We start from the raw sequence: 24,745 nt of genomic DNA on the forward strand, positions 1-24,745 counted from the left end.
CTGCAAAGTGACATATTTTACCGAATGGCTGCTGCTGTTTAATAAACAAAAATAGTTTATTTTACTCTATATATCATTATTAAGCGATACAACATATAGAAAACATCAAAATATTTATACACGATATAAACTTGATCCGAAGAAATTCCGAAAAACACTTCATATTGTACGACAGAGCTGTATACATAGAATCAGTAGGAACATATTTATTGATATTAATAGATAGAAATATATTAGTAAAAATATCATATATAAATATACAGATCTAAGGCTACATTTCAGTTTCAATATATTGATTAAAAACAAACAATAAAACAATGTAAAACAAATGAAGAAATAGAACAATCGACAATACCGGGTAGAAATCAAAATCTGGGGCCTGGGAATCTATATCTATAATGAGATAAGGTTTTGTTGCCCTCATGTCATTTTGGACATTTTCGGATCAATTAAGTTGTAAATAATTTAAGTGACAATGCGAATATTATGATCATGTATTGTGTCCTTCATATTTGATATTTCACCATTTGATTTTATTATGCCATGTTTTTCTGCGTATGCATGTGCGTATGTATGAAATTCTCAAAAGACACATGAATGGATCAAATTGCTGAATACTTGTCATGAATTCATTTTACTGACATTAGTGTTTTATTCTATTTGTACTCAGGTTTAGTAAGCTAGCAGGTAAGAAATATCCGGAGCAGATTGCTGATATACTAGACCTAAGTGATCCTTACAGAGCAATGAAGCTGTCAGAGAGGTTTGGCCAGTTATATGATGATGAATGGACTAATGCCTTTGAAGATTTGACGGACAAAAAACTTGGTTTACCACTAAAAACGGCAATACATATTCTACTGGACCTTCTCCGAGTAATGTATAATACCATTTTATTAAACATTGTTCTAGAAATGCTGATTTTATTTTACTTCATCAAACAAGTATTTCTTTAAGCAGCGCAAGTTGGTGCAGGTGAATTCTAGTTTTATTTTCTTCTGCATAATATCTAAAATTTAAGTCCACTTTTTTAGCTCATCTAAGGACAACGCGCTTAAGATGAGCTATCCGCGTCAGTTGTCGTCTGTCATTCGTCTTCAACATGTTTAAAACAACATAATGACTGAATATTTACTAACCTTCACTTTAACGATCCTTGGTAGGTTACCTGTCAAAGTTGTTTAAAAAGAGCATAGATATGTGGCATGAACTTTTGGCAACATCTAATGAACCGGTCTGATTATGAAAAATGAAAAGTGTTCGATTATAATTAATATTAAGAACTGCCTGTTTTGAAATCCTCACTGATAGAGCTTAGAAATTTTTGTAAGGAACACCATTATAAACATTTCTATCAATTTATTTAAATTGAATCGCTTGGATCAAAAGTGACCATGCTTGGAATAGGAATGATTTGTTTTCCCTATATGGACATGTATAGTAAAAACTATAAATCTTCCTAGCGTTAGAGCATGAAATCTTGTCAAGTTGACCTCAACCAAGATCGTTCAAATTATTGATTTGATATTCAAATTGGCCCCGTTGGAAGAGTCATTGGTTTTGCTTTTATGTCCTTAGGATACAGTTAAAACCGCTTCTTCAATCTTTATAAGACCTAAGATTTGGTGTGGAGGTTAGTAATGACTTACGACTGACCTCTATTGATTTTGAAGCCAGTTGGTCAAAAATCATTCCGTTCTAATGTCAGTGGTGTAGAACCCCATATGGATCTCAAAATTGAGCATCTGTAAAATATATATGTAAATTTCTGCTGCTCCAGATATGTGCTTTAAAAAGAAAACAATTGAATCACAGGGTAAATTTTCAACTTTTTAATTATTTATGTAAAATTCAAAGCTTTCTTAAGAAAGCCGAAATGTCATTCTACCCTTCTTGCTTTGATCTCTATATTTACACTTTTTTGTTCGGATTTTTATGCAGTCATCATCGACATATACTTTCCGTCGTGGGCTCGGGTGTGCCAAAAATATGCAATGCATATGAAGAAAATGTCCAAAACTTACCATATGACTGGCTTATTTTCTCCTTCACATATCAAGTTAAAGCATATATCTCGAGCAGCGGATATTCACATATAAATTTTACTGATGCTCAATTTTGGGGTTCCAACCCGTGAATGTAGAGCTTTTTGGCTTTATGTTGTCATTAAGAAATGAATATTAATCTGACACATTTGATATAAATGTTGTTTTTTTTTTGTATATATTCGTAGTATGTCTCTATCTTAGCATTGTTTGTCTTTAAAAATGTCTGATATGTATGAAAATGGCTGCAATTTAGACAACAATTATTTTGTTCACAGGAATGCTATACGTTTTGCAACAATCTGATGACGACACAAATGGACAGTTTACAAAGTGCGTTTCTACATCCTGCTCAAAATCGGGCTAATTTTGACCAAAAGAAATATGTTGGTGTATGTAAATATTATGTTTTAAATTCAGTTAATTATACTTGTACATAAACGCGTTGATAATAAGGCGGTGCCCCTTTTATCTGTCAAACGTGTAAACATATTCGAGACAGTGAAATGTGGAAATCATCATAGTATTACAGTACATACAAACTTAAAAATTTATGCTTGATTGAAATTAAGCTCCCTCATGGGTGGCACTGATTATTGCAACCTAGTACCAGCTTAAACAAAATTATATGTTCAGTTACGAAATTTATGTGTTATTTCCATTTATTAACATAACAAGATGTTTTCATTGCATTTATTTAATTTTATACAAATATGTTGGAACTTTGACTGAACATTTGTCTTGTATTTGTTTATGTGACTTAATTAAGTGATTTACATAGGATGCCAACAGAATGGAATTGATAATATTCTCTACATACCTTCTAACTGGTCATAATAAAACAAGTCTTATAATGATATTTAGATAATTTCTACTTATATATTAACGGATTGTTCATTTAACATGATATGTACCTCAAAACAGTTTCATTGTAGTTTTTATGATTAAGATGATGTGATGACAAGAACAAAGATTTTTTGCTTCACTCAAAAATGATGGGGAGCATATAGGGGTCCTGTTTTTATGTCGTTCCGCCTTCCTACAGTTTCTATAATGTACATAGTGTGATTGATATGCATAGTAAATATGTCTTGAAAATTTTCCACCAAAGTTATATTGTGCAGAGCATAAATGTTTGGTAATTATGTTTTTGATTGGACTATAAGCTCGACATTATCAAAGCAAAATTTTGAGCTATGGTTTTATTCGTATAATCTGTTGCAGTTGCCGTCCAGAAACTTTAACATTGTTAAAATTATTGCATTTATTTATGGCTCGTCTTCATACCTGGCCACAAAACCCATTTTGGACAAAGTTTGTAAGGCAAGATGAACTTGACCTTGGCTCATTCATAACTTGTTCCTTTAATGTCATTTTTTAAACTTGATTTTTGTGATTGCAAAAATTAGTATACATAATCCTTTAAATAAACAAAAGTGTACATAATCATTACTGATAAATGACCTTGTTTCTGAAGGTAAAGGTATTATGTTCTGGTTGATTTTCCAATAAAAGGCTATATCTATGTTATTTATTGATGGATTGTCCTTATACATGATTACAATTATCTTTAAAACAATGTTTTAAAGAAATTTAAACTAAAATTGACCTGACCCATCAATGACATTGACTTTGAAGGTCAAATTATTGTACATTCACAGTATTTTGCTCTAATTTCCTATAACATTGTAAAAAATGAAAGGGTTGCCTTCAAACCTTGGAACCACATTCCTTTTGACAAGGAAATTTAACTGAACTTAACCTTTAATTACGTTCTGGTTGATTTTCCAATAAAAGGCTATATCTATGTTATTTATTGATGGATTGTCCTTATACATGATTACAATTATCTTTAAAACAATGTTTTAAAGAAATTTAAACTGAAATTGACCTGACCCATCAATGACATTGACTTTGAAGTTCAAATTATTGTACATTCACAGTATTTTGCTCTAATTTCCTATAACATTGTAAAAAATGAATGGGTTGCCTTCAAACGTTGGAACCTCATTGCTTTTGACAAGGAAATTTAACTGAACATAACCCTGACCTTGACACCAGGTAAAATAAATGATTTTTGCTACATTTGGTTATAACTTTTTATTTAGAAATGACTTTGATTTTTATTTCGAAAAAGAATACTTATAACAAAACTCACAATATAACATATTTGACAATACCGACCTGTCAAATGTGACTTTTATCTTTGATTTCCTTCACCGACAAGTCATATTGTTGTATTCAGATTAAATAGTCATTACTTTGTTATTATTTACTATTTTATCCAAATGGACATATTTGATTCATACAGGAACAAAAAAACAAAACAAATAAAACACTGATGAAAACACAAACATCTGAAAAATTGAAATATAACTTTGTTCTGAGAATGACCCTGACTGTTGATGTCAAATATAAAATTCTTACTTGTAAGGGAAAATTTTGTTTTCTACGTGAATTCAGTTTAGATTGTCATGGCTTGGCTTATAATTACTATTATTATTCAATTTAATAATCTAAGTATGACCTTGATCTGTAAATGAACTTGACTGTAAATATCAAATATAATATTCCAGTTTACTTTGTAAGGGAAACTTTGTATTTTCACTACAATATTTTTCCAAAAGGATATAAAACAGGTCGCCACTTGGCCAAAGGAAATGTTTTTCTGTTGTTTTCTTTTTGTCTGTGTGTCTTCGTGCTTAAGTGCGTGCTTTGGTGTGTGTTCGTTTGTTTGTGTGTGTGCTTTTGAAGTACAGGCTGGGTGTAGCAGGAACAATGTTATTCGTGTTTTTTTTTAATTTCAATCATTTACAAACTAACCTCATTGCTGTTTTATGCCGGTACATATGCAACAGAAGTAGGTCATCTTAACCATTTAGTGCATATTTACAATAGCAAGGGCTTGGTTATTTGGCATGTCGCAATAAAAACATTAACAAACGTTTATTAAATCAATCACGTACCTAGTGATATAACGCATGTGCCCTTGGTTCAACTAGTATTGTAAGTTTAAATAATATATTATCCATTTCTGACAAGTTTCATGAATGGGTCTCTTCCATGATTGAAATATTTTTTTTTTATTTCTTACAAAATTTTGCTTTCAAGCATATATTACCTATTCTTTGTTGTGCTATTGTTAGATTTCTTACTTTTTTGCAGTGTAGTGTATTGATAAAAGTTCAGTTTCTGCCTTTATTAATATGTCTTAATAATAGTTGGCAGCAGTTAATGTATATAAAGATAGAACACTAGCATGAGTGTTCAGTATTTAATGTAATTAAATGGTTATAATTCTACAATAAATGATCGAAATCTGTCTTGCAATCATTGCAGGGACTGGCTGACAAAACTAAAATTACATCACAGGATCAGCAATCACTTATAGAGCTACGTAAAAGGGTTGGAGTATCACCAACTGTCATAGAGGAGGTTAAACAGGTAATGTCAACAGAGCCATTTGATAGTCCATTAAATGTATAATTCTTAGGAGACAGTGACAATATAAAGTAATACAATAACAGTAGCCGGATTATTTTTAAATGCGGATGAAAAGAATGTATCATAAGTAAATAGATATATCTTCAGAAATACATTTCGTCGCTTGAATATTGAGGCATATATTAAAATGTAAATTTTACAAGATACATTTTCATCGGAACAATGTTCTCTTTGATGGCGCCATGAATGAGAGCACATGAAAACTCACTAAAAGCATGGATAAATAGAAAAAAAATGTTGTTGTTTTTTTTTGGTTTTTTTGTTGTTGTATGTCAGATAAAAACAATTATTTTACAGGTGAACATCAACCTTATGTTTGGTGTTCACTCTGTGCATTATGTTTCGATCTTTTATTCAAATTCATAATAAATGTTCAATCAAAACATCATAAGAAACGAACCCATTTTCCGATATGTCGAATTTTCCAATTGTAATGCGGGTAACATGTGCAGCATGGTGCTCTCCCCTTCAATTTGTGTACGAAGTATTTTCATTAGTCTGAGGTTTTCACATGACCAATGAAAATACTCCATACGAAAATACAGTTGCTGCATCCGCTACTTTCATGTTGGATTGAGAATTGGACAAATCGGAAAAACACGGTTCGTTATAGATTGGTATAATGCTTTGATTGAACAATTATTGCAAATAATAATATAATTTTATCATATTTATCAGCGCAGTACAAAAAGATATGTATTCATTTCGAATAAACTGCCGTTAATTTTCAAAAAACCTAGCGACCAGGCCGCCGTCGACTAATGTTATTTAATTTACTTCCCTACAATTTGGTACCAAGATTATGAAAATTGGTAAAAACGTGTTGGGGTTATGGAGTTCGCATAAAGATGAGTGCTGAAAAATGTGCAGCGAGTTGCATACCTTTATATGATATCGTATGATATATATGTATCGTTTTTGTTTTTTGTTTTTTATGGAAAATGACGGAAATTGAATTAAAGCATATATGAAATATTAGAGCATATTACAAATAAAAATTAATGCAGTTTACATGGGTTTGGAGAGGTAAGAAGGTTGTAGGGTAGGTAACGGCGGAAGGGCGGGGTTAGTGACCAATCAACGCGCCAAAAGCCGTGGTAAAAACTCAGAGAATTTTACTGATATAAAATTTATTGAAAGGCTTTAACTTTTTTGAAATTTATTTCGTTATAGGCATTGCTTGTAGACCTTCAAACATGGGATAAAAGGCAGAAAAAAGAATTTGATAAAAAGCATATAGAAGCGTGTACACCTTATATACAGAAATGTGCTGAGATTAGCTGGCTTATGGCTCTGCATGACCCTCCTTTGTGGATGAAAATGGATGTCAAACCAGGCGAGAAGTTTGATACAAATATCTTTACAGTGTACAGTCAATCTGGCCAAACAATAGATTTTTTGGTATTTCCACCGCTTTATAATGGTATTGATGGTGGACTTCTGTCTAAAGGTGTAGCCGAACCATTGAGAGTTTTGGGCAAGAAGAAATGAATATTTTGTAGTTATGGACTATGTTTGTCCGGAACTAGATAAGGGATACTATACATTTTTAAATATTATATATCATATTATAATTTTTTTTTTGCATTTACTATTGCAGAAATTGTTCACTGATTGTGTTTTCTATTTAAAACCGGGAAATGTATTCTCGTGTATAATTGATGAGAACAAGATATCACAAAACATTTTTATTATTGTATATATAAAATAAAATGTATATATTTTAGCTGTCATCATGTAATATATATTGTTTGCTTTATGATTTACATACAAAGATAAAGATAACAAAATTACTTTTTAATGATTTTGTATCAAAGTAATACAAGAGGTTGAATCTTCTATCAGCTTCAAACAGAAACTGCTACAAGACCTAGGGTAATCCTCAATCGCAATCATCGGTTTTTACTAGATTGTATGATTGCACTGTAATCATCGTTTAATTGATTACCTAAACATTAGTGTTTAAGTGGCATACAAATTAGTGATGGACATTACTTTATGAAGTAATGTTTATTGACTGCGTAACGTTGAATCATAAGTTTTACGTTAAATATTATGACGTTGAAGTCAATAACTTTTTGGAGTGCGCAGCTGTCACCGACATATGTTTTTGTAAATTAAATATTGTTGTTATATAAGACGCTACTAGCATGAATTTTTCTGTGTTTATTTGTTGTTAAGTCTTGTAAGTAGAATAAGAATTTCAAATCAATATCTAAAATATATTTTACGCAACAAAGAAAGTCCACGAATTTTGGATGACCCCTCGTAATATATGTTTCAAGTCACAATTATGTACATGTACATTGTATAACCATTTCTTCAAAGTTTTTGTCATAATAAAAACATATTCTTTTAATTGGAACATGATTGTGTACAGTATTAAATTTAGAAATGTATTTTGCATCACTGTTTGATATATGAATACATCAACATAACATACTAAGTGTTATTCAATGAGAAAATTTATAAACTATACTGTAGATTTAGTATGAAAATAAATTGCATATTAAGTGTAATATCTATTTTAGTTGATTCGTCTGCAAAGAGCACATTTTCCAGAAGTATTTCAAATATTGATAAAACAAAAGAGATGTATAATTTGGTTAATGTTATGTAATATTTCTAAAAAACAAAATGTTGATAAGAATTCTAAAGTGATTTAGTAAGAAAATGTATATGATGAATAATAATAGTTTGGTCAAGAACACTTTATTATCTGCTATTAATTAAAATGTCACATTGGATCATGTATCTAACACTTAACAACGGCATCCATATTTAATTCTATCATGATGGTTTGTTTTAACGTATAATATCACGTATAATATTAAATACTAACAACAAAATTACTTATGGTATTACGGACCAATTCATTTTAAAGTAATGGATCAACCTTGTGGTTTATTTAATTCCTTTTAGTTTATACGAATTTGTTTTAATTTGATTGTGTTATGTTATAACACTTGAACCCGTTCCTGAAACCAACCAATACTAAGCAATGAATGTTAAGTTTCTTGCTAAAGGAAATAAGGCTTGTCTCTAACGAGGCCAGCAATCCTTATATCAGAGGTCTGACGGGTAAACAGCTTATAGTCCTGGTCACCTTCACGATAGAAATATTAATGAACACACATTCAGAAATACTTCTTCACAATTATAATTTTTGTTATTTGTTCATGTATAGAATAGGATTTTTGTTGTGACTTAGAAGTGATGCTAATATTTGTAACACCCTTAATATGAATATGAAATGTGTTCTTCTGCAAACAAAGTATTTCTTCAATTCTTTAAATGACTTTGCCTTTTTTCTCTTGTGGATGATTAAACTCATTAAAGGCGTGGCGTTATACAATCTTAGGTAATGTTATATTTCAGAGTAAAGTCAATTTTATCACCTTGCCAAATTATATATTTATGCTTGAATAAAAAGGTGCTTAAGGTCTTGTCAAAATGTTGATGAAAATAGGAAGATTGCAGAAGCACTATATAGAATCACAACTATTTTTTTATTTATTGCACTTTGTATGTATAACTAATGTAAAAACAAACTACATTTCATTTTTTTTATTTTTCAATGTCATTTGAGGTAGCATTCTTTTGGCGACAAACAGTTTGGTTTTTGGAGTTTGAATATGTATTTGTATAATAAAATGATAACTATTATTACCTTGACTTTTTCTTATCAACCATGTTCAATGTCTGTTAATGGAAGGGGATAAAATGATAAAATTGTATCTGAACATTTTGACCAGTGTCAATGTTTAGGTAATACAATCTGTTTTAAAGAAAACAAAATATTCAGAGACGATGACGATGCAAATTTAGAAGCAATACGTTGTGTAAAATTTCAAATACATGAAATATTACAAAACATGTTAGAGTCAGTGTATAAGAAAACACCATTTATAAATGTTATGTGAACAGTAGTCATACCCTGGGTTATGAACTTGTTGGCGAGGCATTTAAAATTAACAGTTTAGATCTTCAAGATTTGCATGATTAACAGTCCGAAAATAAAAATAACTTCGTTTATGGAGAATTAGGCAGAGAACAATTAATACAGCTTAGAATGATACGAATCTTAAAATTTTGGTTTAAAACATTGAAATCGGAATAACATTTGTGCATTAAAAAAGTTTACAATATGATGATCTTTAATATAGAACAAAAACCAAATTATAAATGTTGGGCTAATTCAATTAAACAATTACTTCAGAGACTAGGGTTTTATCATGTTTTGGTTAATCAGGGAGTGGGAAATGAAGTCTTATTTTTGAACTCGGTAAAACAGAGACTTAAAGATAACTACATGCAAAACTGGACAGAATCTCTACGCAATTCATCAAGAGCTCCCCTTTACATTCTTTTTTCAAACTTTAATTTTAAATTGTATCTTGAACAAATTAACATTCAGAAATTTAGAATAGCATTAACAAGATTTAGAGTTTCAGCACATAGGTTATTAATTGAAACAGGGAGATGGCATAAACCAAACAAAATTCCAAGAAATGAAAGAAAATGTATAATATGTAACACACTCGAAGATGAAATACCATTTTTTTATTAGAATGTACTTTATATTGTGAAATAAGAACTAAGTATTTACCAAAGTACTACTGGAAAAGACCAAAAAAAACATACCTAAATTTATCGAATTAATGTCAAATGAATCGGATACTATGATAAGAAAACTGTTCCACTTTTTTTATAAAGTTTTTGAAAATCCGTAACCGATTTACTTTTTCTTAAAAATATTTTCTATCACACTTTTCTCCTACACGTCATTTTTACAAGTATATATTTATAATCTGTTTTTGTTTATCATTCATTCAATACTTAAAAATATACATTTTATATGTAAGTGTAACGCACATGTGTATTTGATTATAAGTTCATGTTATATTATGCAATATTAAGTTTCTTCTAGTAAAACATACATATTTATATGAGATTGTAATATATTTAATCACAAATTCAGGTTTTATTGTGAATTATTAAGTTTCTTCCGGTTAGAACATAATGCAATTTATCTTATTTTTTTATTTCTTAGTGTTTAAAAGCTTTATGCATGCAACATAATCAATTCTATTAAGAATTGTTGCATAAAATGTATACCTTAAACTAAAATATTACATGCCTTTTAGAGACTATTATATGTCATTGTTATATGTCACCATTGACCTATTTTTATTATAAAATGATTGATTGTATACCATGACACTCATGGGTTTGTAACCTTTTGTGAATAAAGATTATTATTATTATTCTTAAAAATGAAAAGTTCTGACATATTTACAAGATGAATAGTCCACACAATTAACAATATGAAAAGTTGTAAGAAAATATGTATTAACAATAGTAATGATAAAGGACACAGTCGACAGCTATGCCAATGTTAGCATTTACAATTACAGCGCATTTTAGGCCACTATCTTTTGATATTTCAGGTTCACAGACCCGCCGACTCATTATTTTATAATATAAGCAGAGATTGGAAAATGAATGTAAACAACAGTTATAATAAATGACAAAATGAACAGATCTGCCAATATTGGTATTTAAAATTATAGCACATTGTAAGAAATAGTATATCAACTATAATTCTGTAAAAAAAAAAAAACATTCTGTCTTAGCTTCCCGATCAGTACCTTCAGTGATTTGTTTCATTTTTCCGATTTGTTCGAATAGATGTTATTTTTTCGTTCAAGAAAATATCTGGTCTAAGAATGATCCATTGGAAAACGTATTTTGAGGAGAAGCATGCGCATTACAATTTATGTAGACTGGTTCTTATGATTAAAGACTAAACTTCAATTTGATACGAATGCCGCAAACAGTCATTATCAGCACTGTGGAAATGTCTTATAGAAATACTATTTTCAAACTAGTCTGTAGGCTCCTGCGGGGTAAACAATATCCGGAATTTACTATTAAAAGAAACAAACATTAGCTCTAGTGGACATAAAGGAGTCTTTTTACGAAAATAACTGAAAAACAACAACATGCTTGTACCCGACTGAACGGAGATTGCCCGCGTTTTTCGAAATGTTAAAATCTGTAGATTTTACAATACAACAGTATGTCAGTTGGTTATGTCCAAGGTCAACACCATGTTTGATTTAGAAAGTATTCTTGCATAAAACTGTACATACAAACATACATACATACATACATACATACATACATACATACATACGTACGTACGTACGTACGTACGTACGTACATAAATACATACATACATACATACATACATACATACAAACATACATACATACATACATACATACATACATACATACATACATACATACATACATACATACATACATACATATGCTCCAATTTTGACAAAAAACAAGGTTCAGTTGATCATTGTTCTAGTAACCGGAACCAACTTTAAAGGTCATAACTTAAACTTGCGAAAAGGGTTTTTGGTTTGTATTGCGCACACAGGGGGATCACAGGTATTCGCTACGTTTAAATAATAGGTCTAGTTTTCTGATATTTTAAGAGGTTAACAAACATATTTGGAGCTAATACTTAAGAAATAATGAGTGCAAATGTATTTTTTGTAAAATATATATTTATTGTTTAAAAGCTCTTTTTAGTATTTTGACCCTTTTTAAATTTTGAACAAAGAATAGCAAGTGTCATAAATTAAGTCACTCATGGCTACCCGTGGATAATATTGGTGTAATCACTTTTAAAACCGGTGTTTCTGCACGATTTGGAGATATTTGACATAATATTAAAACATGTGAACACAAATACATAGTCATACTGTATCTTCTCGTATGTTTAATAAGCAAGAAACATATTAATTTAGACGATTCTACATTCATCGCTACAGTAAGCCTTCACCTGATCGTGTTTACTTACAGTTTTGCGTCGTCACGTGTGAGGTCTTCCCTTGCTACAATGGACGAACCTTTAAGAAGACTGCAAGGTTTAAATACGTCGTGTTTGAGATATTTATCTACAAACTTACGTTAAATTTACCGACAAATGGAATAACTTTTTTTATTGTTGAGGTGGTAATTAGTCATGCCACAAGATTATAGACATTTTTCTCACAATTTACAAAATGAGTGTAAATTATGAATTATTGCCGGTTCTAGATAAATGTTTGCTTTGCCTTAGTTTTTATTCTTGACAAGTACAATGTATAGTATTCTGAGATATGCCAGGACAACAGACATTTCTGAATTGTGGTGTAAAACGAAAAAGGGATGATCAGTGTGATAGAAACTCGGATGATGATAATAATAACATTTGCATAATTTCCAAAGCTAAATACGTCAAAATGGGGAGGCAAGATTAAAGCCCTTTTCATCTTTAAATATGCATGAAAATAATACATGTAGTGTCAGAGTAAAAGAAAGGAGAAAAGTAACCCGTGCAAGATAAGTCGGACACGCCATTTCATACAAAAGAGCTGTACCGAATATTGTTGAAAATCACTTTATGAATAAGACCAGGAACAGGATCAATTAATTGATCAATTACGACTAAACTTAACACAATATATTACATGGCATAACAGGGTATTGCTTTAAGTCAATTTGTAAAGATTATACACTTCAGGTAAAAGCATTTGATTGTTAATAATCAACATTTCCACAAATTGAAAGATATTACAAAGTTTGACACTTTCGCGCATTTCCATAATTGAGTATATTGAATGGGGGTAAGTTTAATACTAAATTTATTGAGCGAAATGAGTAAAATGATATTATGCGAACCTCTGGCGAGCATAATATTACTTTATTCAAAGAGTTCAATAAACTCAGTAATACATTTACACGAATTTAATATTTATATCTATCACATACCAAAATTAAAGAGCGTTTGAAATGAAAAAGAAGCAGTTTTCGTTGGTGCACCTAAAGTGTAACACAAATGACGTCGCGTCAAAATATATGCACTATACCATTTTCAAAGAGTCGCAAAAACGGCACGGGTCTGTGATAGAGACATCTTTGAAAAAGTAAAGAAAACAAACATACTAATGTAGAGTACTATAGTGACTGTAGTCCGTCACTTGATCAGAGAAAGTCGGTAAAGTTTACCAACAGCAACTATGTGCTGAATGGGCATAAAAACACAATCAAAGTAACCATGTAGATTAAATGCAAAAAATTATTTAGAATTAAATTATATTTTGTAATATTTGGTTACATATCATACTTGCTCTAGTGAAGTAATAACACAACTCAAGAAATCAAATATTCATTTACAGCTTCACACGTAATACTGTGTTAGATCATGTATAACTGTCCATGGTTACAGAATCCAATGAAAGCATATGCAATAGAGTAGACAAAGACGGAGCTTCTATCTGCTATCAAAGCTTCACTGGACGAGCAACTGACTGCTGAACATTTTAAAACAATTGGACTACATTGGTCTTAATCTTAATGAGATTAAGGATAAATTGAATGTTTGTTTAAATGCACGTCAACACATAACTGGCCATGTCGTGCTGAATGCTATAATATGCTTAAAATGGTATGTAAAACTTTGTAAATGCCAATTAGATCCTAAAATACAATGTTATCTCTTTCAAATAATCAATGATGATTTTTATGGAATTGTATTAAAGAGTTATTTGAGTGAATTTATATAATAAATCTATTACGGGCCTGTGAAAAATCATGACATTCAAGACAGTAAAATTTCATTACAAGCTACACAGAAAAGGGCATTGTCATTCGTCTGTAAATAAGAGTGGGTAATTTTAGTGTGTCCAATTCGGAATCGAAGAAGAACTGTTTGATCAGGGCGGTTTGACAGAGATAGAGATGGTGACACATCAAGAGATTGGTTTATATCATCAAGTTTATTAAAAACGGCATTGTCCCAATTTGCTTTCCATTCAGACGATACGAGATTATTTATAGCTGGTCTAAAATCATAAGCAGGTAACAATAAGTCAGTATTTTGAAAATTTAATGATTGTCTAGCTAAAGCATCTACTTTTTCATTTCATCGTATACCTACATGACTTGGAATCAAATATAATTAAACATATTTCGTTTAAAGTATATCATGAAATCGTAAAAGAAGTTTCCTTATCATGATATTGTCAGATTGTTTATTTTAATGGATATTAAACAGAAAGTGAGTCAGAAAATATCACAAATTCATCATGGGTATGCTGTTCTATGTATGACAATGCTAAATCTATAGCTTTTGCTTCAGCAGTAATAGTTGATGCATTATCTGGTAACCTCATACTAGATGTAAAATTATTTTCAAACTCAGCCGCACCTACTTTGCAACCTTCTTTTGAACCGTCCGTATAAATATGTATAAAATCTTCATATTCTTCTTTAATTGCTATAAACTTCTCTTTGAAATGTTCAGGTGAATTTGATGATTTTTATATTATTTAAAGGTTAATAGTTATTTCCGGGGAATTATAAGTCCAAGGTGGAACATCCTCATCGTCATTTTGAAATATACTCTCTGGGTGACTTTATGTTTATCTAATTCATCTTTTAAACGAAGGCCTAATGGTTTAATTTCCTTTGGTTTGTTAACAAATTTTCAGTATAACTTGGTCTGAAAATAAATATTTTTAGCTGGATTTTTGCTATAAGATGAAATTCTAGTTGCATATTGGAATGATAGCTTTTTTCGACGAAGATGAAGCGATGGTTCCCCATCTTTTGCATATAGATTTTCTACAGGTGAGGTGCGAAAAGCACCTAAAGCTAAACGTAAACCCTGGTGATGTATGGTATCTAGCATTTGAAGATATGATTTTCTTGCAGACTTTCCTAATAGGAGTATTTGAATTAATATTTGAAACATATGATTGCCATGATTGGTGTTTAGATTGACGAATTAATCTTCTAGCTATGGCTCTAAATATTCCATAATTTTGAAGGTTTTCTGTTGTAGAGCGATGTTCAAACTTTTTAAGTGAAGCTTTACGTATACGAACGTCTTTTTTACATTCATGATTAAACCATGTTTTTTTTGATTTTGTAACTTCTATTATTTTTTGTTAAAGGAATAACTTTGCAGGCGATCGTATGCAATGCTGTAGAGAACGTTTCAGCTATATCAGCAGAAGTAAAATTAAATTCATTTATTGTTAGATCAATAGAACAGAGCCTTGTAAATGTTTCCCAATCTGCTTTCTTAAATTAAAAAACAATTGACATTGATATTTGTAGATATACTGCCCCACATAGGATTATGAGCATTAATGTCGCCTACGAAAAGAAAAGGTGATGATAATTGTTCATCTCTTGTTACCGTTATATTTGGAGGAAGGTATAGAGAACAAAATGTAAGAGGTCGATGTCAGGTCACCTGCACAGCTATAGCTTGTAATCTTGTGTTAAGTTTTAAGTCTTTTTGAGGAACGCAATTTGCGAGAGCAATGCTTGTTCCACCTGATGTTCTTGCGTTTCTAGTGCATATATAGTTATAAAGTGTATAATCTTTTATAGAGATATTACCTTTAGGAGATATCATAGTCTCCTAAAGAAATAACACATTTGGGGAGATTTTTGATAAAAATTGAAGTAGATCCTTATAATTTGACTTTGGACCACGGCAATTCCATTGTAGGATAGAATGACTTCTATAATCCATTTTTAAAAAAGTATTTATATTAAGTAGGAAACTTTATTGGACTTCTGGCATTAAAGGAGGGGAGAGGTTTAAATCCTCATCCTCAGTCAATTCGGTGTCGTGAAGTAAGTCGAACCGATTTTCTGTGTTGATCGAGTTCTGCATTACTTTTTTTTGACCCGATCCGTGATGACAATTCGCACCCTAGGCGATTGTTTTTGATAAACTGTCTCAGACGATGCTATTTGAATGTTTGCAGTTTGCTTATTTGGAGAAGATTTTGATGGTGACTGAGTCTGCACATAGGTAGACTGTTTGCTTTGTAAAGCTGTATGCTTTTTAGGTAATGATAACTTAAGTGTGTGTGGGAGGGGGGCATTGACATAAGTTGACCTCCTCCAGAGTTTGCACATTTAACATTTTTGTCATGGTCTGAGCTGCATCTGCGGCAAAAAGTCTGCCTTACGCAATTTGATTCATGGTGACCAAATTTGAAGCATTTGTAACATTGCATTGGGTTTGGAATGTAAACCACAACGAGAACGTTAAGGAAACCTACTCTAATCGATGATGAGAGAATGTTACAATAAGGCTATTCGTTGGCACTCGATTACCATCTATTGTAGAATAAATGCGCTTGATATTTGACACCTGCTGCGATTTTAACTCTTCAGCAATATCTGTCATTGACATTCCACAAGGTCAAAGCACTTGATAACGCCCTTTCCTGGAGTTCAGAAACTGGTGTGGTGTGGCAGCTGCATCAATTCAAAAAAGCTGGTACATTTCAGAATATTATCTGATTGTGGTTTCCGCTCTACCTCTATCAAGAGTCCGCCATTGCGGAGTTTCTTGACAGAATTAGGCGTACCAATTAAAGCCGAAAGTTATTTTTCTTTTATGAAGGGGCTAAGTTCAGTGAGTGATTTGAAGCGGTTTGATTAGATTATCAGAAAGCGGGGAAAACTTCCATCAAATGAAATGTTACAACTTGAATCTTCTTGCGATTTTCGTTTTTTTGTTTGTGTATCCATGATAAAAATATGAAAATTCGTCTCCCGGGTGCCCCAACTACCTCAGATTCCAACAAGGGGATGTGCGATGGAGACGGATATCCAGTCTCCGCACAACAAGGATACCAGATAGATATACTCGTATAGATTGCAAATATTACAATTTACACAATAAGCCCATAAGCCAACGCCTTCTTGGATTTGTTATACTGTACAGTAGAACTTCTATGAGTCGAACTTCGATTAGTCGGTTTTCTCGATGTGTCGAAGTAAAATGACAGTCCCGATTTCTTTCCTTATATATTCCTTATAAAAACCTACTTATGAGTCGAGATTTTTGTGTCGAATTTTTCGATGTGTCGAAGTTTTTTCGTGGTCCGTATAGAATAAATCTAGAACAATTTACCAGAAATAAGCCGAAGTACTTCGATCATTTCGACACCTTCGATCTCGAGACATTTTTCACACCTTTTCTGGCCGCAAAGACGATTTCCGATCAATTTAAGTGACAGGTGTTAATTACACAGCCGAGTGTTCAAACAGCCTTTGTATGCGTTTAAATGTGTGAAAAAAATGCTTTAATCGTTACTATTTTAATTGCATTAGCGGTATTTAACAGTAAGAACTATCATTTGAGTACTTCCGTGACCCGGTGTCGCGTGATAATCACACGCGAAATAATTACTATAAGCTGGTTTAGTTATTGCCCTTTCGTATTGTTACGCCTTTTGTAACTTTATTGTATACGTAAATCAATTTAGCCGTGAAAAATTACTTAACGTGTCATATTTATCATTGTATAATGTAAAATATCAGATTAATGAATGAAAGAAAAACATGAAATAGGTTGCGTTATAGATCTTATAAATAGGGCTAGTCACGGGTTGAAATTTGGTCATGAAATTCAGACCGATTCATGAGTCGAAGTCCCGATGTGTCGAAGTTTTTACACAAGTCCCTCCAACTTCGACATACCGAAGTTCTACCGTATTTATAATGCATATGTGAAAGATTGTTTTAACATAACAGCACCCATCATTACAGTTTTAGTAGGAATTGAAGGTATACTAGAATCACAAGTCAGAATCAAAATTTAAACTCAGATTTTTTAATAATTTATGTGCATTGAATTGTATTCATTTCGGGACCGTGTAAGTTCAATGAAATCTTCAAGTATTTGAGAAATATATATCCAAGGAGAAGGCATGACCAGCCGATTGACCAAAAAGGCGGGTTATTTGATCACCCGTCTACCCTTAATGAGAGGCCAAAGCAGTATGTTAAGAGTACTGGAGATCGCTGGGTATCCTTCAACTACCAGGGCCCTCTTTTCTAGGTTACGAGACGCTTCCCACGGCAAACAGACAGTCAGGTTGTTGGCCATATGTGCGTCATACAGGCGCACAACAGCGCACCCCTATAACGGACATATGTTACTCCTCCTCACTACGTAGAGGTACCCAAAAGAGGCAGTCATAACCTCAGATCTCCTCTCAAAAGTCCATTTTATTTAGTTCCGCTAATTGTTTTCTCGTTAAGGGCACACGCATTCTTATACTTGGTGACCATACGCCGCTTTTCATGGAATGACACTACTGTGTCACATTGAAGGTTCCATGATAACCGCCGTATGAACACATCTGCGGATATTTCTAAATTCAAAATTTCACCATTTTAGTGTTTAAATGTTGAATTCTGCTTAAGCTGGTTTTATTGATGTGTATACAATTTACATGTTTTTTTAGTTTCTTGTTTTTGGCCCTTTTCAACTTGGGTGGTTCCAGTATTCCTACTTGAATACTGTATAATTACCCTTAGGATATGTTGTCTGCTTTTTAAATGTGTCTTTTGATGTCTTATCTGTGATATGCAGGCTTCATTACTTCAGATCCCCTTTCAAAATTCCATTTTCTTTAGTTCCGCCCATTGTTTTCTCGTTTAGGGCAAAAGCATTCTTTTATTTTGGGACCATACGCCGCTTTTCATGTACCAAAAAGAGGCAGTCATAACCTCAGATCTCCTCTCAAAGTTCCATTTTATTTAGTTCCGCTAATTGTTTTCTCGTTAAGGGCACACGCATTCTTATACTTGGTGACCATACGCCGCTTTTCATGTAATGACACTACTGTGTCACATTGATGGTTCCATGATAACCGCCGTATGAACACATCTACGCATGATTCTAAATTCAAAATCTCACCAGTTTAGTGTTTAAATGTTGAATTCCGCTTAAGTCGGTGCTAGGTGCCGTGGACGGTAACTTGCAATTTCCATTACCGTCCATGAAAACAGGCTCAGTCAAACCGAGACTGCAACATTTTACAATTTTGCCGTGTTTGGCCTTCTTTAGGGATTCTTTTTTTTACTATTTTACTATGTTAAGTTGTTGATGCCATTTATGAAGTGTACCCAGCTTTGTATCAACCACTAGAAGAATCGGCTGGGTGACAGGCAGGTGAAAAAGAGCTACTCACAAAGCTTAAAAACTTGGTAATTATGGAAGCTGCTTCAGCGAAATTTGGAAAGAACGAAAAAAACAAGAATGGGATGGAACTTTAGGATACATGTGATAGCACAGACAATGGCATATATATAAAATGGTCAAGTAGATTGAGTAGAGTTTAGAGAACAGTTCATACAAATATCATGAAAAGTTGTGTGACAGATTTTAACAAGAATCAATGGCAACCGTGGAAAAATATGGATGCTGTACTCAACCCAGAAAAGGTATCATAGGCAATAGCAACATTGGAGTCGTTTAAAGAGAAATACCTAGATGTACGAATTAGAGGTGGCAGTGTTATTGATAGAGACAGCTATCTGGATATAACAATTATTCTCAAGAAGATGATTATAAATATATCTGCCAGAAGGCTATGTGCATATTATTAAGAACTGCAGTGAGATTTACCCTGATTTTATCCAGCTTGCTAGAATTCTTCTTGAAAGGATTTAGTGTTTATAATAACACCAAGACCAAAAAAACGTTATAAACTGAACTCCAATACTGTAGCTCAAGGGAATAACGCATATAGGTCCCTCTTTGAACGATATTAATAAAATGTATTATTTGTGCAAGTGTTAACAAATTTAAACAATTTTGTCAAAGGACGAAGTGAACAAAACTAACTGAATAAAGGAAAGACTGAACATAAATGCCTATAATGCACTGCAAAAGCTGAACAGTTTTAGCTTGTCAGAAACTCGTTTGAGAAAAGACATGATTTTGATAACATACATGTATAACTATATTTTCCTTTGAGTAGACATTTTATTTTGATCTTATACATGTAGATCTAGATGTTCTACATTGTGATTTGTTCCATTTTGGATTACACAAATATGTGAACCTCAGCTGTAAATATATTTATTGCGACAATATATATTTGTTCATTTGGGACTCCAATTTTTAAAAGCAAGGGAGTCCAAGGACTCCATGTTTTAAAGTCCTAGTGAGAACCCTGACTTAACCTTTATACACAGTTTTTCAGTAATAAATGACATTACTTCCTGAAATGTGTCTTTGTATGTTTCATCGACATTGTATGCGATATTGATATTTCAGATGCTGTAACATTGCGTGTATTTTTGTAGATGCTTGTTCTTAGCTTACAAGGATTTTATCTTAAATTCTCTATTCGTTTATTTGCTCCTGAAGCAGTTTGTTTTTATGTATTAATTGATTATTTCTGCAGTGATTTTATCTAAGTTTGATTTTTTGCCATCTTCTACCGACTAAACTCTATCGCTTTCCACCTACACTTTTTTCGTGTACTGCCTAGATTCGTTTTTGCACTTAAATTGTAATAACCCTCTCTAGCTCATTTTGCATCTCACTAAAAATATCCAAAGTAATCTTCTGTTAAAACGTGATTCGATGTTTCAATCGAATTTCTGCTATCAGCGTTATGATTTTCTTATGTCTACGAAAAGGGGACACACATCTGTTTCTAACTACAGAAATTTGCTTCTAAATTCAAAATGTAACCATTTTCGTGTTTGAATGTTGTCTACTTAAGCCGGTGCTAGGGGGCGTGGACGGTAATTTGCACTTTCAAGTACGGTCCATGAACAGGCTCAATCAGACCGAGTCTGCAACATTTTCAAATTAGGCGTGCTGGGCTTTCTTCAATGATTCTGCTATTCTCTAATTTGAATCATTCATTAGCACAATTAAAAATCTGGTTTGTTCCAAATTACTCCACAACCAATCAACTTGTTTCTATTATAATACATTTTGTAAAGCCCTTGATTGTGTCAAAGAAGAAAGAGCTGTTTTCTGTGATATATCTATAGCTATTGATCGTGTTTGGCACAAAGGTCTCGGTTTAAAGCTTCGGTCTACTGGAACAAATTGTGTGCTATTATATTGGTTTCGCTTATACCTTTTAGAAAGAAACCAAGGAGTGGTAGCTTATCACAAATGGCTAACAAGGGTCTTCACCATTTTTCATCTATATTAACGATAGATATTGTCCATGACATGAACTCATATATTTAAACACTTTGCAGATGATACAAGTTTGTATCGTCGACAATTCACCTAGTTGCTGCAACTTTAAACTCAGTTCTTAATAAATGCTGAATTTGCAAAACGATAGCTTTTAAATTTTAATCCAAATAAAACTAAAAGGTCATATTTTCTGTAAGGTTAATAAACCTATTTATCATCCCCTTTGTATGCACGGTGTACAGATAATTGAGGTGACCACACACAAACATCTAAGAGTAACTTTTTCATTTGAAATTAATTGCATACCCATATACTGAATATATCACGAAAACATGGCGACGAATCCAGTAATGCAGCTCTGCCGACGATATGATGCGATCTTTGAAATATATCATTGATCGCAGGTCAAATGAAACTGTTTATCTTTCTTTTATCCGCCCTCTTCTTGAATACACAGATGTTGCTGAGATAAAATATCTCAACAAAATGAGTTTGAGTAGGAAAAAAACTCCAAGTCAAAGCTTGCAGACTAATAACTGATACAACGAAACTTGTTTCTTCTCAAATATTATGAAAATACTTGCCTTAAACCCCTGAAAATTAAACCTGTTACATACACAAAACAGATTCTACTATATAAAAAAGTTTAATCGCCTATCTCCTCAATATATTTCATCCATGGTTCCCGATTTAGAAAGACAAATTTCAGTATACAATTTACGAAATGCAAGTTGCACGAGCAAACATTTCGGGCAAACCCAAATTTACGAACTAAGAAATTTGCCATTTCAAGAAAAACTATATGAAGATATCAAGAAAGTCCCAGTTGACTACTATGTATGTGAAAAAAGTATCAAATATTACATTCACGACCAAGAACACATTGCAGCTCTCGGAAGAACATAAAGAAAAAAAACATGATAGAAAACCCTTTTTTGCATCTGCTGTGAACTTGAAAATACAGAACACTATTCACTCCATTGTCCAATATGTCAAGATGAAAGAACTGTCCTCACAATTAATTTAAGTCTAATCACAACTGTTACGTTTAATTCTTTCTTCTACGGTGATAACTACTTTACGGATGCTCTAAATGAAACATCTGTCACACAAATAAAAATATACAAAACGCAAAACGATTTTTCTTTTTCCGTTTACTACTTCTAATCATTGAGTATTGTTCAAACATACTCGCTAAATATTCTATGTCACCAATAGTTTAGTAAATGTCTATTGCTTACCAAACATCGAAATTAGACTGTATAATATGCATTGTAGTACTAATAAGAGTCGCCGAACATCCACAATCACACTCATAACTGTGGTCAAGTCATCATTTTCATCGTGCGTTATTTTCGTATTTCGGCGTCGCTGGATATACCTTGTGTTTATTTTGTAAATGAAATGTTTACAACTAAATATTGTTTTAACTTATCTATGCCAGTAAAATAGAATTATCCAGGTCACTAACAGACAGCCAATGCTTATTCTCATTGTCCGTTCGTTTCTGAAAATCTTACAAAATTACAAACGTCAAGAGATCCATTCAGGTCATTTTGAATAAAAAAATGTGAAAGAAAACATCTCAGAACCGGTGTAGCATTATACGTTATCATTTTGCAATGGTATTCTGATATTGCCGATGAATTTTCACTTGCTATATGTTCTAGGATTAATAGAAATATGTTTTATTGCAAATCATACAAATTTTCATCACATTTACTGTAAAATGAGTAGTTGCACATTGTCCGTTCAAGGACAACTATCATGGCTTTTCAAATATAAATGACATGAAAAGGCAATGAATATAAATGTAAAATGTATTTATGGCAGCCACATGTGCTACTTATGACTCGTTTTATAGATCATATAAGGGTGATAACAATACATAAATGTCCAACACGTATACTTAAAATCCAATTGAACATCTGTCAAATGCGTTAAGGGAATTATGGCAGACGCGCAATATGTCTAATGAGAATTTTGAAAACCCGCCAATGTGTTTGCAGATCATGGGAATGATATGATATTCATTTGTTTAACTATGATACAATGTCAGCTGTAATTGCTTAAAATTTTGCCAACAACTTCAATGTATGTTATAGAAACAGCTTGAGACATATCTCTAACTTTACATTTTAAAGCTTTAAAGTTTTGCATGAAACAATGAGAACAAAAGAAAACAACTGAACACAAACGGGACACTTTTTGCCCATTTGTAAACTCAATGAATACTTTATGCTTAATGTAATCACGTGTCAGTCAGTTTTACAATTATATATGTCTCAGAACCATGCTTACCCGGTTTATTGTAGAGAAGCGTCTATCATATCATATTGATAGAACTAATTTATCCTGAAACGGCACTGCAGTAAAAGGGACGGACACTGTACACTGTTGTACTGATTCCTTGACTCAAAATGAGTCTACGACATCTTGTCGTCATTGGATTATGCATCTATATTTGTAAGTATTTGTTAAATTAAACTTGCGAAAAATTTCTAATTAAATTTTTATCACTTAATTATATTCGTTAAAATATAAATTGCGTCAAGATGTTAAGAGATCTAACTTTAATTCTTCAAGAAGTCTATATCACTTTCGTTAAGAAATCGAAATGTTGTGTGTTTGTATATGCAACACACTTTCAAACAAAATCACTTTCATGATATGCTAACAACAATACACAATATGTTTAGAAGCATCTGGAGGTATCTCTGGATATGTATGATTGTTGATTTTTATTCATTTAAAAAAGACTTGTCAACGGCCCCGAGTGGACATTGAAATTAAAATAAGAGCTGAAAATTGTTAATCAATTTTAATTGGTTTATTTCATTGCAATTAAGTGCGAACTGCTTATGTCTATTTAAATCTAGGCAAAAAAAAACACGAAAACAAAAAACACATCGCTTTGATAAATATGCGATGAGTGATTTAAGTAATATCTTACTAACAACAGATACTAGATAAAAAACAGTCCATTTATATTTCACTTTTAACTATGTTTATATTTTTAAAACATGAATGTTCATTTTCTGATGTTCGTTGTTATCAAGATTTTCTTTGTATTGAAGTGTATTATTTAAGTTTCAACTTTATACTGGGCACTGAAGGCCAAATCCGTCACAATATACAG

At 32.1% G+C, this 24,745-nt stretch overlaps 1 protein-coding gene across 2 annotated transcripts in view; it reads left to right on the forward strand.

Moving 5' to 3' along the window:
* The window catches only part of LOC132757103 (uncharacterized), a 32,885-nt gene extending 23,679 nt beyond the window's left edge, over nucleotides 1–9,206 (forward strand). For both annotated transcript variants that reach the window (XM_060748288.1, XM_060748287.1), the window contains exons 5-8: nucleotides 671–875; nucleotides 2,324–2,437; nucleotides 5,385–5,489; nucleotides 6,723–9,206. In XM_060748288.1, coding sequence (XP_060604271.1) covers nucleotides 671–875; nucleotides 2,324–2,437; nucleotides 5,385–5,489; nucleotides 6,723–7,040 — 742 coding nt within the window. In that variant the 3' untranslated portion in view covers nucleotides 7,041–9,206. The remainder of the gene's footprint in view (nucleotides 1–670; nucleotides 876–2,323; nucleotides 2,438–5,384; nucleotides 5,490–6,722) is intronic.
* The last annotated feature ends 15,539 nt before the right edge of the window (nucleotides 9,207–24,745 follow it).

This window comes from Ruditapes philippinarum, unplaced genomic scaffold, assembly GCF_026571515.1.
Source record: "Ruditapes philippinarum isolate M1 unplaced genomic scaffold, ASM2657151v2 ctg636_1_1_1_1, whole genome shotgun sequence".
NCBI classification, from domain to species: domain Eukaryota; kingdom Metazoa; phylum Mollusca; class Bivalvia; order Venerida; family Veneridae; genus Ruditapes; species Ruditapes philippinarum.